This window comes from Pseudophryne corroboree, assembly GCF_028390025.1.
Source record: "Pseudophryne corroboree isolate aPseCor3 chromosome 3 unlocalized genomic scaffold, aPseCor3.hap2 SUPER_3_unloc_19, whole genome shotgun sequence".
Classification (NCBI taxonomy): domain Eukaryota; kingdom Metazoa; phylum Chordata; class Amphibia; order Anura; family Myobatrachidae; genus Pseudophryne; species Pseudophryne corroboree.
In genome coordinates, this window is record NW_026967507.1 from 798,284 (window position 1) to 818,851 (window position 20,568).

The 20,568-nt window shown below is 46.1% G+C and overlaps 1 protein-coding gene across 3 annotated transcripts in view; it reads left to right on the plus strand.

The window, feature by feature from the left end:
• The window catches only part of LOC134983578 (zinc finger protein OZF-like), a 129,344-nt gene extending 111,006 nt beyond the window's left edge, over positions 1 to 18,338 (plus strand). For 2 of the 3 annotated variants that reach the window (XM_063949238.1, XM_063949239.1), the window contains exon 5: positions 16,504 to 18,338. In XM_063949238.1, the coding sequence (XP_063805308.1) occupies positions 16,504 to 17,831 (1,328 nt within the window). In that variant the 3' untranslated portion in view covers positions 17,832 to 18,338. The remainder of the gene's footprint in view (positions 1 to 16,503) is intronic. The other variant, XM_063949240.1, reaches the window with a different exon arrangement.
• The last annotated feature ends 2,230 nt before the right edge of the window (positions 18,339 to 20,568 follow it).

Below are 20,568 nucleotides of genomic sequence, written 5' to 3' on the forward strand. Positions count from 1 at the left end.
CCATGCTCAAAGCTCGGAAGCCGACCTCCGCCCATATCTATTACCGAGTGTTTGTCAGGGCCGAGTGGTTTTGTGAATCCGTTAACCCTGGACCAACCAAAGTTGTAGGTGCTGGGGTACGATGAAAGCAGGGAGGACGAAGAAAGTTCTGTTTGGTATAATTATTAAAGGCAACAATTCCAGTAAGGAGTTAAATGACAAATAATTAGTTACCATATATATACTGACGTATTGCAAAAAGTGGTATAATGGTAAGCAGGAACAGTATTAAAGATGCATTGAAGAGATTTTCATATAACTGAGTTTTTAAACAGGCTTGTGAATGAATGACCGATTGTCCAAATGACGCAAAGACTGGTGCCAAACTGTAAGGAGTGTTAACTGGATATTGCAGACGTAAATTATTAACTGTAGAGACTTGTACTGAAGCTTAAAGATTAAACTGGAAGGCTGTGAAGAATTGTCCTTGAATGCAGCAACAATGAAAATAAAAAACTTAATGGAATACTTGCAAGTTGTGAAGATAACACAGCACTGTGAAACTGCAGCAGACGACAATGGTGCTGAATGTGTTAAGCTGAGAGCTGATTAAACGAGCACCTGAATTTAGTAGAATCCTCCAAAGGCTATGTGATTAAAGCAGGCTGACAGGGTAACCTCTTACAAGACTCTGGAAATCTACTTGTTGCCGCTGGGAGAGTGATTGACTGACAGCACAGCAGGGAGCTGATGGATCTTTAGCAGTGAAGGCTGCAGGCAGACTTCTAGGAGCGGAAGCGATATCTGGACCACGGGAATCACACAGGAATGCACGGAGAGAGCACAGAGCTAGGGCATAGAGTAGATACAACAAAGCACTGGCTCAGAGTAACATAATCCCAGCCTACTTAAAGGCAGCACAAGCATGGGATTGGCTAACACCCACAGGTGTTTCACACGTGCTCTCAGGTGCTCATTTGGTCTCCAACATGGCCGCATCCTATACTGCAGACACACAGCGGTGCCTTTGGCCATTTGGTCCCCTCACTTCCGGCTCCCAGAACCTGCATCACCTCTGCCGCTTACCACGCCTCATCCCCACACGGCCGCACAGCACCGCGAGCGACCACGCCCGCGACGGACGGACATCAGAACCCGCAGCGGTGAGTGATCGGGTCATGACAGTGTGGCATACATACTTCCAGTGGTGCGCAGCAAAACTCTATGAGCCTCTGTTTTTTAAAGTTTCCTGGATTCTTGCCTTTCTTCAAGCTGGATTGGATCTAGGACTCCACCTGGACTCCCTTAACCCCTTGAGTGGCATGCCCGGAAAATTTCTGGACCAGCTGCGCTGCGCAGACTGTCAACCCTAGACATTTCCCGGGCATGCCACTGTTCCCCCTCCCGCCTCCTTAAAGTCCGTTCTGCCGGTGGGTGTATACAGAATGACGTGATCGCGGCGTGATCTCATTGTGACGTTATGACGCGAATACCCACCGGCAGAACAGACTTTAAGGAGGCTGGAGGGAGTGGATAACAGTGCTGGTGTTAGGTTCCTGGTGCTCAGAACAAGGGAGATGTTTTGAAGTGAGTCCAGAGCACCAGGACGTAATGCTGGGAAAGGGGAATGGAAAGGGAATAGCCCCTGGCGCCCTATCTCCGTTGTCTCGCCCGTGCTGTCAGTACACTCTTGCGAGACTATGGTTGCTTGAGCCCATGGCAGCCGCGTTTGAAGGGCGGATTACGTCTGCCCAACTTCGATGCCCCCCTCAGGTCTTAATGAGAGACAAAGAGTGTACCGAGACAGGGTGATAACAAGGGGCCCTCTAACTGAAACAACCAAAGCCAGGGGCCACTAACTAGCCTAAAACCAAATGTATGTGCGGCTTGCCGCCAAAGGAAAAGAACAACAAAGGAAATGCTGACCACACGCCGACACAATACTTTTGTGTACCGGCGGTGACAGCATAAGCAGAACCCTCTGCAAAACACCAGTGACAGAAATAATAACGGAATACAGCGGCCTAGGCCGACGGACGCGGCAGAGCCGCTACTCACGGAACCGGTACGAATACTGGCAAACGGACAGGAACCTCCAATGCTGCCGACACAGACTCTCAGAACTGGAGGACAGGCAGAATCCCAAACGACAGACCGGTGGACACCAAGAAGCCAGAAACTTGACCAGGCACAGGCAAAGCCACTGGACTTCAGGACAGGAACGCTTTAACAGCAGGACACGGGATCAGACACAGGAATCGACACAGGGACTGACACAGGAATTCAGGAACTGGCAGGAACAAGCTCAGAACTCAAGCAGACTGGAAACTTAGAAATATCACCAGCATCTGTGAACTGCACTGAGCCAGCATATAACAGAGAGGCCTAATTAATAATTTCATGCAGCTGCCCTGTTGCATGACTCCAAACTAACAAGATGCAATTAGCAGCCAGGTGAGTCTGAACACATGGGAACAAGCTGCAATTACACAGACTCACCAGCGGCAGCAACCAAGAGTATTCTAAAACAGAGCAATGGGAAATACTGGCCTGCAAGACAACTTATAAACATAAAATACATAACCGACATGCAAAACAGGAATGAGCCACAGACGTGACTCATAACAGTACTCCCCCCCCCCCCCCTTGAGGAGGGGTCAATGGACCCCAAAATACAGACTATACAAGACAAGGGATACAAACAAAAAAAACCTGACACACTGGTCTAACAGACACGAAAACAGAAACAAGCTGCAGCCACAGCTTGTAACAGTGCCCTCCCCCTGACAGTGGCCACTGGACACGACAAGGGGAAAAAAATCTTTTTTTTTTTTTTATCAAGGCAAGAGTCAAAAATTATTTATTTTTCTTCTTCTTTTTGCAAAGCTCTTTAGGTCTGACCAAGGTAATTCCCCAAACATTGTCTGAACTGATGGTACCACCCAGCAAGGTTGCGTTCAAATCAGAGACAGGTTTCTTACCCTTGGGAGCTGAACTTTCTGGCAAAGTACTATTATTATTAGAAGAAGAAGAAGTCAGAAAAGCACATCCTGCAGTCAAAACAACGGGCTGGGACTCTTGTGCCGAGTTTACAGTATTTGGTGGACTCTCAACAGACAAGACGGGTGACTTAGAGGAACCTGAACCAATTTCTTTGGGACCATATCTTTTAATAATTGCATCACTGAATGCTGGGAGATCCTAAAGAATGGGATCTTCAGCTTTCATTAGGCTGGTCGCCCACTCAAAAGGCTCTCCTCTAAAAGAATAAATCAGATATAGCACAAGGTTCTCTGAAGTGATGCCCAGAAATGGTCTAGACAACATATTAATGTAATAGTGTTTGTAAAGCGCCAGAAATTGGGCTAAGTCCCCATCAAAGATTATGGATGTTGAGATATCAACAGAGTCAGGATCTGTTTCCTTCCCATCTGACTGACTGGAGTGCTTTGCTAGGACCTGGTCACTATTGACCTTACTCGAGGCTGAGACTCTCTGAACCCCACCCGGGGCAGTGACCTTCTAAACCCCACCCGGGGCAGTGACCTTCTGAACCCCACCCGGGGCAGTGACCTTCTGAACCCCACCCGGGGCAGTGACCTTCTGAACCCCACCCGGTGCAATGGCCTCCGGGAACCCCACCCGGGGCAGTTGCCTCCGGAAACCCCGCCGGGGCAGTGGCCTCCGGGAACCCCGCTGGGGTCAGCACCTCGGATTCTTTTACTGGGACCGGGCCGTCGACCTCCCCCACTGGGACCGAGCCATCGGCCTCCCTCTCTGAGTCGATAATTATCTAAACTTCTCCCGGGACTATGACTTCCGGGACTTTTGCTGAAGCTATAACCTTCAGCACCTCCACTAATGCTACGCCTCTTAAGTTCTTTCCTGGGGAAGCGACCTCTAGACCCTTCTTAGAGGCTGCGTCTCTCGAGACCCCACTTGGGGATATTACTTCAAATATCCCTTCTGGGGTTTTGCTTCTCGAGTTCCCTTCTAGAACTATGGTTTTAGATACCCTTTCTGGGGTTGCGCTTTTCAAGTCCCTACCTGGGGTAACAGCTTCTGAGACCCCTTCTGGTATGGACACCAGAGCTACAATATTTGATGTCCCTCTATAAGCTTGGGCATCGGGTACCGCTCCAGCACTCTGGGCATCGGGTACCGCTCCAGCACTCTGGGCATCGGGTACCGCTCCAGCACTCTGGGCATCGGGTACCGCTCCAGCACTCTGGGCATCGGGTACCGCACCAAGATCCTGAGCATCGGGCACCACTCCAGGACCCTGGGCTACGGGCACCACTCCAGGACCCTGGGCTACGGGCACCACTCCATGACCCTGGGCTACGGGCACCACTCCAGGGGCTTGCAACTCTGCTTCAACAGGAACCTCAAGAGAGGAGAGAAACATTCTCTTTTGATTCCTGAATCTATAATGGGGTTCCCTTGCCCAAGGACCCCAATTATAGGACAGAGAGCTTTTTAGTGTGGGTTGTGTGACAAGTACCTCTGCCACAGTAGAGACAGGAGTAGGTCTTGTAACCTGACCCAACTTGGCCAGAGGGCAAGACTCGTCACCACACTTTGGCTTGCGCAACTCACAGGACTGCAGATAGTGGCCTAAATCCCCACAATATAGGCATAAGTTTAAGTTTCTGCGACGCAGACGCTCCTCTTCTGAGAGCCTGGGCCGCAGAAAACTTTTAAACCTTTTCTCTTCAATTAAACCAGAGGATTCTCTTGTCACCATGCTGTGAACAAGAGTCTCTTTAGAGATTGATGTACTCTCAACGACTTCTGACAAGATGAGCAAGATTTTAGTCAGAAGGTTTTGCAGTTGCTTTAGGGATTGCTGCAAAACTTCTAGTCGCTCTGGTCTCAAAGCGCAGAGTTCAGGGCTGTGAGAGATGCCTGCAGGGCTTGCATAGTAGACATAGGAGGATTTAAAACTAGACAAGACAAGGCAAGACTGAATTTTTAAACTAGACAAGACAGGACTGGATTTTTAAACACCGGACTGGATTCTGCACACTAGTTTCTAGACAGGACTGGATTCTAAACACTGGATTGGATTCTGCATACTGAATTCTAGACAGGACTGGATTCTAGACTAGACACTGGAGTGGGCCAAAAAAGAAAAAAAAAGTTTTATTTCTTTTTTGTGGTATGGCTGGTGATAATGTTAGGTTCCTGGTGCTCAGAACAAGGGAGATGTTATGAAGTGAGTCCAGAGCACCAGGACGTAATGCTGGGAAAGGGGAATGGAAAGGGAATAGCCCCTGGCGCCCTATCTCCGTTGTCTCGCCCGTGCTGTCAGTACACTCTTGCAAGACTATGGTTGCTTGAGCCCATGGCAGCCGCGTTTGAAGGGCGGATTACGTCTGCCCAACTTCGATGCCCCCTCAGGTCTTAATGAGATACAAAGAGTGTACCGAGACAGGGTGATAACAAGGGGCCCTCTAACTGAAACAACCAAAGCCAGGGGCCACTAACTAGCCTAAAACCAAATGTATGTGCGGCTTGCCGCCAAAGGAAAAGAACAACAAAGGAAATGCTGACCACACGCCGACACAATACTTTTGTGTACCGGCGGTGACAGCATGAGCAGAACCCTCTGCAAAACACCAGTGACAGAAATAATAACGGAATACAGCGGCCTAGGCCGACGGACGCGGCAGAGCCGCTACTCACGGAACCGGTACGAATAATGGCAAACGGACAGGAACCTCCAATGCTGCCGACACAGACTCTCAGAACTGGAGGACAGGCAGAATCCCAAACGACAGACCGGTGGACACCAAGAAGCCAGAAACTTGACCAGGCACAGGCAAAGCCACTGGACTTCAGGACAGGAACACTTTAACAGCAAGACACGGGATCAGACACAGGGACTGACACAGGAATTCAGGAACTGGCAGGAACAAGCTCAGAACTCAAGCAGACTGGAAACTTAGAAATATCACCAGCATCTGTGAACTGCACTGAGCCAGCATATAACAGAGAGGCCTAATTAATAATTTCATGCAGCTGCCCTGTTGCATGACTCCAAACTGACAAGATGCAATTAGCAGCCAGGTGAGGCTGAACACATGAGAACAAGCTGCAATTACACAGACTCACCAGCGGCAGCAACCAAGAGTATTCTAAAACAGAGCAATGGGAAATACTGGCCTGCAAGACAACTTATAAACATAAAATACATAACCGACATGCAAAACAGGAATGAGCCACAAAAAAACTGTCCTGGGAGGGATGACCAATTTGAAAAATCCGCCACTGAAGAGGTTTAAGTGCATGTCTCTTCTCTCTTAACATAGTTTCAGTGCAGAATTGCCCCACTGCCAGATGTCCGCACCTTTCTTCAGGGTGTCCCTCGTATTCAATCTCCCTTTGTCCCTCCGGCAGGTCCGTGGGAATTGACCGTGGTTCTCCAAGCGCTTCAGGAGCCTCTGTTGAACCCCATGACTCAGTGGATCTCAATTGGCTAACTGTGAAGCTATATTCCCTCTGGCTATTGCATCTGACCGAAGGGTGTTAGATTTGATGGTGCTCTACTCTACTTTCTTTTGTCATCGGGACAGGGATGTTCTTCGAACTCGGCATGGTTACATTCCCAAGGTGGTCTCTCGTTTCCACCTCAATGAAGACATTGTGGTACCGGCCTTCCACTCACCGGAGCTCTCAGTAGAGGAGGCCTCCCTGGGTGTGGTCTGGGCTCTCTGGATCTATGTGGATCGTACTAGTCCCCTACGAAAATCGTATACCCTTTTTGTGCTCTATGGATTCCACAAGAGGGGCTGGCCTACTGACAAACAGACTCAGGTCAGATGGCTTTGCATGTCTATCTCACAGGCTTACATGCAGGCTGACCTTCCTGTGCCAGCTACAGTCTCTGCTCATTCTACTCGCTTTGTGGGTCCATCGTTGGCAGCCCGCCATGGTGCATCTGCCGAACAACTGTGCAAGGCGGCCACGTGGTCTTATGACCACACCTTTCTCAGGTTTTATGCCTTTGATACATTTGCCTCTCATTATGCTTCATTTGGACGCTGGATTCTGCTATTCGCTCAGGAACGCCCTCTTCCTTGAACAACTGCTTTGGGACATCCCCATTGTCTCCATGTGAAGTCCTTTGGAACCTGAAGAAGAAAAGAAGAGTTATGGTAGACTTACCTTTCTTAACTCTCTTTCTTTGAGGTCCATAGGGTGCACAGGGCACCCGCCCTCATGCACCTGGCTTCTATGTGTTTCTTTCCTTGTCTCTGGTTCCTTTCTTTTCTCCGTGAGAATGTGTTCTTGTGTGTACCAATTCATACTTCTCTACTATCCTGCTCCTGCCTTGGGCTTGTTGACAAGACTGAAGTGTATGAGCTGTGGCAGGGTATAGGGAAGCAGGACTGGAGCATCTTGGGATACCTAAAGCTTTAACTGTTTGTTGCCCAATCCTTTACCACCACCTACACCCCATTGTCTCGCTGTGGACCCTATGGACTTTGAAGAAAGAGTTGACAAAGGTAAGTCTACTATAACTCTCCTTTTTCCTACTATGAGGTGACACCGCTGAGTATGACTTAACAAGCCCTAAGCCCTGCTATTTGGAGCTTCACAATCAAGGCCTGGCTACAGAACAGTTGCTGGTTATTTCCCATATGACTCTTGCTGTCTTGGAGCCACTGCGACTGGCAACATAGAATAAAGAACTCCAACACTTTGGCAGTTAAATTGTTATCATAATATTCATGAGAAAATATATAGTACAGTATTAGCCCACTTTGAACCACAGGGTAATATGGGCACTTGTAGGGTTGAATAAGTCCTGGGCCTAGAGTGACCACTTTCGTCAAAGTCCTATCATAGTGATGGATCAGAACCAGGGCAATAAAAGTACATTAGCCTGATCTTTGGTTTCCTGACATAATATTATATGATCGACGTGAAAAAGGTTGACGGGGTCATTAGGTCAACAGGTAAAAGGTAGTCAATGGAAAAGGTTAACAGGTTCAAACAGTTGACATGGAAAATGGTTGACACAAAAAAGGCCAACGCTTTTTGGGGAGTCTTTTGGTGCCATTTTTTGCAGTCAAAGCACATGAAACCCCAATTAGTGTACTGCTTCACTCGCCATGCTTCAGGCAAGTTGTATCGCTTCGCTGCCGACGCACTCAGGACACTTTACTATTCCTAGTCGTCCCCGTGGATGGTAAAATATGAAAAAAATTGCCAAAATGAACCCTACAAAGTTACGTTGACCATTGTAATGTCAACCATTTCAGCCTTTTGTACCTGTTGACCATAAGCACTATAGACCTATACAGCTGTCCGTATTACGAATGACAACAGGTCCATATCATCCTTCAGATCATGTTGATATTCTCTGCATACTGACTTTACGTGTACGTTTCACTGTATGGATAGCTTTATCAAGGCTTGGATAAAGCTGTCCATACAGTGAAACGTGCACGTAGGCATTTCCAGCGAGTCCACAATGTGCTCTAATTAACAATGTGACGACACACCACCACAGTTAGTTCCACTCCACTGAGTCCAAGGTCTTGGCAGCATCCAGAGACATGAGCACTGCCCCTCCATGGCTTCATGCATTAATCGGAGAGAGGTGCAAAAGATGGCCAAGATTTTGGTCATATCTTCCTGATATAAAACTAGTCTGTGTACTATTTGTCCTATGATTGTATTGAGCTGAGTAGCTAGAGTCTTAGACAACATGTTGATGTTGGAAGGGTATTTTCTACCCAATTTAGAGAACACTGTGATCAACGCTTCAGACATAGTGGGAGGAGTTCCTGTATATTGTAATTCATTAAAAGTCTCCCAAATGCAAAGGACAAAAAAACGAAAATTTCTTATGTACCTTAATCGGTATACTATCAACACCTTGTGGCTTAGTGTTATTGAAGTAAGTGCTAGGACCACCGTATCTGAGACACCTTGGAGAGGCTGGTGTCTTAATCATATCTTTGCAAATGTATGTAACTAATATATCTGCATTTCTACTATGATATAGGATATACAGTCAATATAATGTTATGAGCCACGGCTGTGGCTCATTCCTGTTTTGCAGTTTGTTCTGTATTTCATGTTATACTTCTGTTTATGTTCCCCGTGGGTGTCATGGGGTGCTCGGAGCTCACCCTTAAGGAGGGGATACTGTTATGAACCACAGGTAGTGGTTCATTCCTATTTTATGTTTATTTAGTTGTCTTGCATGCCAGGATTTCCCATTGCTCTGTTTTGGATTACTCTTGTCTGCTGCCGCTGGTGAGTTTGTGCAATTGCAGCTTGTTCCCATGTGTTCAGCCTCATCTGGCTGCTGATTGCATCTTGTCAGCTTAGTCGTGCAGCAGGCCAGCTGCAAGAGATAATTAATTAGGCCTCTCTGATATATGCTGGCTCACTGCAGTTAGCAGATGCTGATGATATTCCTTGGGTTGCAGTCTGCTTTAAGTTTGAGCTGGTTCCTGTCAGTCCCTGTGTGGATTCCTGTGTCAGTCCCTGTGTGGATTCCTGTGTCAGTCCCTGTGTTGATTCCTGTGTCAGTCCCTGTGTCTGATCCCGTGTCCTACCCTGAGTTCCAGTGGATTCTGCCTGTCCTCCAGTTCTGAAAGTCGGTGTCGGCAGCTTCCTGTTTGCCTATGTCAGTTGCAGAAAGTATCCAGTCCTGCTCAAGCCGGTTGTTCCTGTCCTCAGTGGTCCTGTACTCAGAGATTTGTCATCTTTTCCTGGAGTCTGACTGAGCACCTTTAACATCCTGTGGTGTTCGTGAGTCACGGCGCAGCCGTGTGTTGCGGCTTGTCCGCTTACTGTTTATTATTTAGTATATTTGTGTCCTGGAGCTTTTGCGGAGGATTCCGCTCTCCCTGATCCACTCTGGTATCCAGCGGTGCTGGATAGGAGTAACGGATCAGTGGATCTTTGGTTGTCCTTTTCCCTGGCGGTTAGTCCGCACATACCTTTTGATTTAGTTAGTTAGCTTGTAACCCCTGGCCTGGTTGCTTAGTCAGAGGGCCCCTTGTTATCACCCTGTCTCGGATTTCCCTTTGTCTCCCATTAAGACCTGAGGGGGCATCGGGGTTGGGCAGACATAATCCGCCCTTCGAACGCGGCTGCCATGGGCTCAAGCAACCATAGTCTTGCAGGGGATTTCTGATAACACGGGCGAGACAACGGAGTTAGGGCGCCAGGGGTTACTAGGCTTTCCTGCTCCCACAACCAGCATATCTTCCCAGTACTCTGACCTCAGCCATACGATCTCCTCTGGTCAGAAGTACTGGAATCATAACATTATCATCAGCCATACCACAAAAAAGAAATAAAACTTTTTTTTTTTCTTTTTTGGCCCAGTCCAGTGTCTAGTCTAGAATCCAGTCCTGTCTAGAATTCAGTGTGCTGAATCCAATCCGGTGTCAAGAATCCAGTCCTGTCTAGAATTTGGTGTTTAGAATCCAGTCCGGTGTTTAGAATCCAGTCCGGTGTTTAGAATCCAATCCAGTCCGGTGTTTAGAATCCAATCCAGTCCGGTGTTTAGAATCCAATCCAGTCCGGTGTTTAGAATCCAATCCAGTCCGGTGTTTAGAATCCAATCCAGTGTTTAGAATCCAGTCCGGTGTTTAGAATCCAGTCCGGTGTTTAGAATCCAGTCCGGTGTTTAGAATCCAGTCCGGTGTTTAAAAAAAAAAAAAAAAAAAAGTCTTGTTTTGTTTAGCAAAATTTAGTCTTGCCTTGTCTTGCCTTGCCTTGTCTTGCCTTGCCTTGTCTTGCCTTGTCTTGTCTTGTCTAGTTTTAAATCCTCCTATGTCTACTATGCAAGCCCTGCAGGCATCTCTCGCAGCCCTGAACTCTGTATTCAGTGCTTTGAGACCAGAGCGACTAGAAGTTTTGCAGCAATCCCTAAAGCAACTGCAAAACCTTCTGACTAAAATCTTGCTTATTTTGCCAGAAGTCGTTGAGAGTACATCTATCTCTAAAGAGACTCTTGTTCACAGTATGGTGACAAGAGAATCCTCTGGTTTAATTGAAGAGAAAAAGTTTAAAAGTTTTCTGCGGCCCAGGCTCTCAGAAGAGGAGCGTCTGCGTCGCAGAAACTTAAACTTATGCCTATATTGTGGGGGTTTAGGCCATTATCTGCAGACCTATGAGTTGCGCAAGCCAAAGTGTGGTGACGAGTCTTGCCCTCTGGCCAAGTTGAGTCATGATACAAGACCTACTCCTGTCTCTACTGTGGCAGAGGTACTTGTCACACAACCCACACAAAAAAGCTCTCTGTCCTATAATTGGGGTCCTTGGGCAAGGGAGCCCCATTATAGATTCAGGAATCAAAAGAGAATGTTTCTCTCCTCTCTTGAGGTTCCTGTGGAAGCGGAGTTGCAAGTCCCTGGAGTGGTGCCCGTAGCCCAGGGTCCTGGAGTGGTGCCCGTAGCCCAGGGTGCTGGAGCGGTACCCGATGCCCAGAGTGCTGGAGCGGTACCCGATGCCCAAGCTTATAGAGGGACATCAAATATTGTAGCTCAGGTTTCCATACCAGAAGGGGTCTCAGAAGCTGTTACCCCAGGTAGGGACTTGGGGAGCGCAACCTCAGAAAGGGTATCTAAAACCATAGTTCTTGAAGGGAACTCGAGAAGCAAAACCCCAGAAGGGATCTTTGAAGTAATATCCCCAAGTGGGGTCTCGAGAGACGCAGCCCCAAAGAAGGGTCTAGAAGTCGCTTCCCCAGGAAAGAACTTAAGAAGCATAGCATTAGTGGAGGATCTGAACGTTATTGCTTCAGCAAAAGTCCCGGAAGTCATAGTCCCGGGAGAACTTTCGATTATTATCGACTCAGAGAGGGAGGCCGATGGCCCGATCCCAGTCAGGGAGGCCAACGACCCGGTCCCAGTAAAAGAATCCGAGGTGCTGGCCCCAGCGGGGTTCCCGGAGGCCACTGCCCCAGCGGGGTTCCCGGAGGCCACTGCCCCAGCGGGGTTCCCGGAGGCCACTGCCCCAGCGGGGTTCCCGGAGGCCACTGCCCCAGCGGGGTTCCCGGAGGCCACTGCCCCGGGTGGGGTTCAGAAAGTCACTGCCCCGGGTGGGGTTCAGAAAGTCACTGCCCCGGGTGGGGTTCAGAAAGTCACTGCCCCGGGTGGGGTTCAGAAAGTCACTGCCCCGGGTGGGGTTCAGAAAGTCACTGCCCCGGGTGGGGTTCAGAAAGTCACTGCCCCGGGTGGGGTTCAGAAAGTCTCAGCCCCGGGTGGGGTTCAGAGAGTCTCAGCCCCGGGTGGGGTTCAGAGAGTCTCAGCCTCGAGTAAGGTCAATAGTGACCAGGTCCTAGCAAAGCACTCCAGTCAGTCAGATGAGAAGGAAACAGATCCTGACTCTGATATCTCAACATCCATAATCTTTGATGGGGACTTAGCCCAATTTCTGGCGCTTTACAAACACTATTACATTATTATGTTGTCTAGACCATTTCTGGGCATCACTCCAGAGAACCTTGTGCTCTATCTTATTTATTCTTTTAGAGGAGAGCCTTTTGAGTGGGCGACCAGCCTAATGAAAGCTGAAGATCCCATTCTTCAGGATCCCCCAGCATTCAGTGATGCAATTATTAAAAGATATGGTTCCAAAGAAATTGGTTCAGGTTCCTCTAAGTCACCCGTCTTGTCTGCTGAGAGTCCACAAAATACTGTAAACTCGGCACAGGAGTCTCAGCCCGTTGTTGTGACTGCAGGATGTGCTTTTCTGACTACTTCTTCTAATAATAGTACTTTACCAGAAAGTTCAGCTCCCAAGGGTAAGAGACCTGTCTCTGATTTGAACGCAGCCTTGCTGGGTGGTACCATCAGTTCAGACAATGTTTGGGGAATTACCTTGGTCAGACCTAAAGAGCTTTGTAAAAAGAAGAAGAAGAAAAAGAAATAATTTTTTGACTCTTGCCTTGATAAAAAAAAAAAAAAAAAAAGATTTTTTTCCCCTTGTCTTGTGTCCAGTGGCCACCATCAAGGGGAGGGCACTGTTACAAGCTGTGGTTGCAGCTTGTTTCTGTTTTCGTGTCTGTTAGACCAATGTGTCAGGTTTTTTTTTTTTTGTATCCCTTGTTCTGGATAGTCTGAATTTTGGGGTCTTTTGACCCCTCCTCAAGGGGGGGGTACTGTTATGAGCCACGGCTGTGGCTCATTCCTGTTTTGCAGTTTGTTCTGTATTTCATGTTATACTTCTGTTTATGTTCCCCGTGGGTGTCATGGGGTGCTCGGAGCTCACCCTTAAGGAGGGGATACTGTTATGAACCACAGGTAGTGGTTCATTCCTATTTTATGTTTATTTAGTTGTCTTGCATGCCAGGATTTCCCATTGCTCTGTTTTGGATTACTCTTGTCTGCTGCCGCTGGTGAGTTTGTGCAATTGCAGCTTGTTCCCATGTGTTCAGCCTCATCTGGCTGCTGATTGCATCTTGTCAGCTTAGTCGTGCAGCAGGCCAGCTGCAAGAGATAATTAATTAGGCCTCTCTGATATATGCTGGCTCACTGCAGTTAGCAGATGCTGATGATATTCCTTGGGTTGCAGTCTGCTTTAAGTTTGAGCTGGTTCCTGTCAGTCCCTGTGTGGATTCCTGTGTCAGTCCCTGTGTGGATTCCTGTGTCAGTCCCTGTGTTGATTCCTGTGTCAGTCCCTGTGTCTGATCCCGTGTCCTACCCTGAGTTCCAGTGGATTCTGCCTGTCCTCCAGTTCTGAAAGTCGGTGTCGGCAGCTTCCTGTTTGCCTATGTCAGTTGCAGAAAGTATCCAGTCCTGCTCAAGCCGGTTGTTCCTGTCCTCAGTGGTCCTGTACTCAGAGATTTGTCATCTTTTCCTGGAGTCTGACTGAGCACCTTTAACATCCTGTGGTGTTCGTGAGTCACGGCGCAGCCGTGTGTTGCGGCTTGTCCGCTTACTGTTTATTATTTAGTATATTTGTGTCCTGGAGCTTTTGCGGAGGATTCCGCTCTCCCTGATCCACTCTGGTATCCAGCGGTGCTGGATAGGAGTAACGGATCAGTGGATCTTTGGTTGTCCTTTTCCCTGGCGGCTAGTCCGCACATACCTTTTGATTTAGTTAGTTAGCTTGTAACCCCTGGCCTGGTTGCTTAGTCAGAGGGCCCCTTGTTATCACCCTGTCTCGGATTTCCCTTTGTCTCCCATTAAGACCTGAGGGGGCATCGGGGTTGGGCAGACATAATCCGCCCTTCGAACGCGGCTGCCATGGGCTCAAGCAACCATAGTCTCGCAGGGGATTTCTGATAACACGGGCGAGACAACGGAGTTAGGGCGCCAGGGGTTACTAGGCTTTCCTGCTCCCACAACCAGCATATCTTCCCAGTACTCTGACCTCAGCCATACGATCTCCTCTGGTCAGAAGTACTGGAATCATAACATATAATAGTAGAAGTGCTGGGGGATTTCTGAGCAGCTTGCAATTCTTGTGTATCACTTTTAGTGGAGTAAGCCAGTTCCAAGGGGATCATTCCGAGTTGATCACACGTTGCGCTGCGATCAGGTCTCTACTGCGTATGCACAGCAATGCGCACGCGAGTCGTACGGGTACAATGCGGATTGTTGCTGAGCTATGGATTTAACGAAGAATCCTTTCGCACAGTCGATCTCAAGGAGAATGACAGAATGCGGACGTTTATGGGTGTCAACTGACCGTTTTCTGGGAGTGGTAGGGAAAACACAGGCGTGTCCGGGCGTTTGGTGCGCAGGTGTGTGATGTAAATTCCGTCACCAAAAAGACTGAAGTGATCGCAAGAGCTGAGTAAGTTCAGACCTATTCTGAAACTGCACAAAATGTTATTGCAGAGCTCGGCTGCACAGGCGTTCGCACATTTGCAAAGCGAAAATAAACTCCCCCATTGGCAGCGACTATGTGTTTGCACGGCTGCTAAAAACAGCTAGAGAGCAATCAACTCTGAATGACCCCCCCAAGTCCAAAATGTATGGACTCTTGAGGCAGCCTCAGCAGAACTAGCTGATCAATACAATCTTCCAGTTAAGCCCTGCTTTCGTATAGAGCCCTCCAGTAACAAAAAAAATTACTGTTTATTCCATGATATCAGTCACATTGTGGGGGTTTAGAATGGCCAGGATAATCCTACAAGGTTCATCTCCTTGAGGACACTAAGCTATACAACTGCCACCAGCATCTGTGATGAGTAAAAAGAAGCTTATGCTTGGACTTATCAAAGAGGTGGTCTGACCTTTCTCTCTGGGCCTGACTTTGAGAGGTCCGGTATCTGATTTCGAAGTCCCAACAAGGATTCTCCAGCTCCTCCTCACAGAATCTGGTTTAGCTTCCAAAATCTGATTCCTTTAATCAAAGACAAATATGAATCCATGTACCCTGGGGAGTAGTCTGACATACCTCCTAAATGTTCCTCAAGAATGTTAGGAAAAATGTCTAGCCATGTATACACAGACAACTACTGTTGTTGTTGTTGTTGTTGTTGTTTTAAAGAATATTGTATTTCAAAAACATAGGACATAAAATGATTTGCACCTCTTAGAATTTAGAATAAAACCAAATTAGTCTCCCAGAACTCCATTGTTTGTGCTGACCATTTCCTGTGTCTCTGGACTATAAATATGTGGTTACACCAGAGGTTCTCAAATACAGTCCTCAAGGCACCCCAACGAGTCCAGGTTTTAAGTTTATCCATGCTTGGCCACAGGTGACTTAATTTGCACCTCAGTCAATTTGATTTAACCATCTGTGCTGAGCCATGGATATACCTAAAACCTGGATCGTTGCGGACCGCATTTGAGATCCTCTGGGTTACGCACAGGTAAAATCCCATCAGCATGGCTAAACCATAGAGCTGGCTGTGGACCTGCATAGATTAGGAAATTGTTATAAAAAAAAAGTCAGTTGAAGTCACCATTAAGCACATACAGGGTGATAACAAGGAAATGAGAGACCATCGTTGAACATTTGCCAGAAAGAGGATGCATAATCATACTGACCTAATATACAGTGAGGAAGATCGTAAGAACTTCACAATTTAGCTGAATCTTGGGGTTTTTACATTTCGAAATCCGCTGGCTTTTTCACCATGTACGCTATCACCACAGAAAATAAAGGAACCTCAAAGAGAAGCATCTGATAGCCAATGTCAAACATGGTACCATCATTGATGCTTTTGGTTTGTTTTGCTGCTGGTGGCTCTTGAGACAATGAATGGAATAATTGATCCTATTATAGGTCCAAGAGATTATAGGCCAAAATCTGAGCTTGGACGTTGGAAGACCTTTGAGGAAGATCCCCAAGCACACATCAAAATCCACACTGAAATGGTTGTGGACACACAAACTCAAAGTCCTTCAATTGCCATGCCAGTCTCCAGATTTGATTGTTGTCCATCCATGAGTTATATATTTTCACATGAAACATCTTGAATTTACCTATATGGTACTTTTGGGGACCTTTCCGCATTATCTATATTGGAAAGTGGATCTTGTTACAGGGAATCTTTAATGCTCCTATATATTTATTTTTTATTCTCAGCAGTTGGACACCTCCGTAGGAAAACTTCAGAGGAACATCTCTTTATCTCTTCAAATGGTGAATTCGAAGATAACCTCACACGAAATGCTGAAGGAGAAAACTCTGTTACACCATCTGATCCTATTTATCATTGGCAATTTTCTCCTGGATGCTCAGATGTTGGTACATCTACGGCAGTTCTTGGAGTAGTAAACCCTATTACTCACCAGTCAGCTGAGGCAGGAGAAAAGCACTATTCATGTTCTGAGTGTGGGGATTTTTTCACACATAAAGGACATCTTATTATACATCAGAGGGTTCACACGGGTGAGAAACCGTTTCCATGGTCTGGTCTGAAACGTGTTACTGAGAAATCTGCTGCTGTTAGCCATGAGAGAAGTCAAACAGATAAAAGTCCATTTCCACGTTCTGAGTGTGGGAAATGGTTAACAGATAAATCATCTCTTGTTAGTCATCAGAGACGTCACACAGTTGAGAAACAATTTCCGTGCCCTCAGTGTGGGAGATGTTTTAGACAGAAATCTAATCTTTCTGTACATCAGAGAATACACACAGGTGAGAAGCCATTTACATGTACTGAGTGTGGGAAACGTTTTACACACAAATCAGCTCTTGTGACACATGGGAGAAATCACACAGGTGAGAGGCCATTTACATGTTCTGAGTGTGGGAAAAGTTTTGTGGGGAAATCGCACCTTGTTAGACATGAAAAGTTTCACACAGGTGAGAAACCATTTACATGTTCTGAATGTGGGAAATGTTTTACACGAAAATCACACCTTATTAGACATGAAAAACTTCACACAGGTGAGAAACCATTTGCATGTTCTGAGTGTGGCAAATGTTTTTCTCGGGACTCGCATCTTGTTATACATGAGAAAAGTCATTCAGGTGAGAAGCCATTTTTATGTTCTGATTGTGGGAAATGTTTTACACAGAAATCCTCTCTTCTTACACATCAGAGAAGTCACACAGGTGAGAAGCCATATCCATGCACTGAGTGTGGGAAATGTTTTACCCAGTCATCAGATCTTGTTAAACATAAGAGAATTCACACAGGGGAGAAGCCATTTTCATGTTCTGTGTGTGGGAAATGTTTTACTCAGAAATCGTATCTTGTTACACATGAGAGACGGCACACAGGTGAGAAGCCATTTCCATGCTCTGAGTGTGGGAAATGTTTTACCCAGTCATCAGATCTTATTAAACATCAGAGAATTCACACAGATGAGAGAGAATTTCCATGTTCTGAGTGTGGGAAATGTTTTACATGTAAAGCATATCTTGATAAACACCAGAAAACTCACACAGGAGATAAACAATTGTAAAGTCAGATTTTGCGAAAGCCATTGATGTTGTTGTACGTTTTTGAAATAGACACAAATACATTTACTGAAAATAGCAATTTAGTGATAAAATAACAGACTTAATAATAAATTAAATCTAAAATAGAAATGTAAAATTGAATGACCTCACTGGTGTCCAAATGCAATGCGTTTCACAGCTCGCAGTCCAATTCCGAGCTGCCTGCGGAAGCGGACGGAATGCTCTTTGCTTCTGGACACCATACAGTGAGATTATTATTGGTTTTAAAGTTCTTTAGTTTTTGTTTTAATTTCTTGTCTATATGTTAGTTATCATTCAATTGCTGTTTTATTATATGTTCTGAAGTCTTTAGTGTATGATATTTTGATCTTCTGATACTGATTAATTGCAGTAATAATGTGAGTCCATTATAGGAGCTCTTCACTCCAGGACCCAACAATATATATATATATATATATATATATATATATTTATTATGATTTGTTCATTAAAAATACAGTTGTTTCTGATACTATCTGTCTACTTACTGGAGAATTTACCATCCAGGACAAGGCTAGTAAGTTCTTATTCAACATATTTTTAGCCTTACTTTCCATAGCAAACTTTATATTTGCAATAGCTCGTACTATTATGGATTAAAATGATGCTCTGCAGAGGCCTCGTGGGGCCTTTAGCAAGACACTGATTACCCCTCCCCCCATATAATACAAACTCAATAATAGATCGCTCGGAGTATCATGATTTAATTGGGAAATCACAACAGAGTAGAAAGATAACTAAAGATTCCGTTCTCTAATAAGAGTCTAAGGGCTCCACAGGTAACACCACAGCAAACGTCTGCACAGAGGGTCTGATTCAGATTTGGTAGCAAGGCAGAAAAAGCCAATAACTCTGTATCTGGAACACACCATGCTGCAATGCAAGGGAAGGATATACACTGATATTGTTTCTGTGCAGGGTAAATACTGGCTGCTACTGTAGCCCACAAAAGTAATACCGCTTTTCCACCAAAACCCAGGTCTGACCTGAGTTTCCGGACACAGTTCCTACCCTGGTCAGATCCAGTTTACATTGCACCTTGGACGCAGGTTATTCCCCAGTTCGCCCCGTTTACACTGAACCTGGGTCTGCCCTGCATGTTACTCACACTCCCTTGAGGCGGACCTCTGTATACACGGCCAATCAGCAACTTTAAAGCATAACCTGGGTCGGGTAACCCAGGTCAAACCCTCTACACTGCACTCTTATCTGGAAATGTTTTTTTTTTTTAAATTTTTCAATGTTCAGAAATTGTCAGGTTTTTTTAATGAGTGAATTAGGTGAAGAACATTTATTTAAATTTCTACAAAACAATTTTATTAAAAAGAAAAACATTATTTTTTAAATATATTGTTCTTTATTTAAACATTGGTTCATCAACATCGGAAACCATTGCAACTTTGATTTCCCAGTTACTCTTGATTTCCATGTACACACTGGGGGGTTTATGTACATTTTCCGGGCGGCTGTTCCTCTGTACAGCCGCTAGGTGGGGGAGGGGGGTGGGGAGTCCTGCTGTGCTGACTGATTACCAGTGATCGGCACCAGCAAGGCTTACAGGGGAGGTTACCAGGTAGAAGAGGGGCCAGGAGGTCCGTCTGCGAGCGGCAGCTGCAGGAAGATTATCTTCCAGCAGCCGGCCACTCTGTGTATCTTACTGGTCATATCGTTAGCTTTTCATAAAACACAGAGAGCATTGAGTTGCTAAAGGGATGTTAAGGTAATGATTCAGTAAAACATAACTATTTAAATACAAATCCCTTCCTAACTTACAAATTAATTTGAAATATTAATTTTGATTCATTTGTTTAAACCATTAGGTAATAATAAGGTATCAAGAGAAAAGATCCAAAAATACTTCCCTTTGCGCAGCAGATTATTCCTATCTCCGCCTCTTGGTGTTTGTGGTATATAGTCAATGCCCTGTACAGGGGATCCAGTCTTTAGGTCGACAGTCAGTAGGTCAACACTGTCTAAGTCAACCACTATTGGTCGACATGGTTTCTAGGTCGACAGGGACTCCAGTCCACATGTCAAAAGGTCGACATGCGTTTTTCACAATTTGTTTTCCAATTTTTTTTTAACTTTTTCATACTTTACGATCCACATGGATTACGATTGGGAATAGTAACCTGTGCCGAGCGCAGCGGTAGTGGAGCGAGGCACCTTGCCCGTAGCCGCGAGCCATGCGAGGGGACACGGTGCACTAATTGAGTTTCCCCGTCACTGTACGGAGAAAACAACATAAAAAAAAGTTTTTAAAACTCATGTCGACCTTTTTTCATGTCGACATAGAGTCCCTGTCAACCTACGTACTGTCGACCAATAGTGGTCGACCTAGACACTGTCGACCTAAGTCTAATCTACCTAACATACCACACCCCCTGTACAGATAAGGCACTGGCGTCACTTTTGTGGAGTAGTGCAACACGTAGAGTATGGTGGTGCCAAAATTAATGCACGAAGAGCATCGAAATGAAGTGACCTGGTGTCTTATGTGCTTACATGGGGTGTAAGATGGTTTGCCGAACTTACAGCAACCTCTCCGGTTATCTACTGGTTTATTGAGGTAAGATGTATGAGGACAAAGTTAAGGGAAGAGATGGAACTAGGATGTACCTTAAGAAGAAGGCAAGCAGGCAGAAGCAGTATAATTTGTGGGCAATATTCTGCTTGGAAAGATTTGGGTCCTGGCATTCT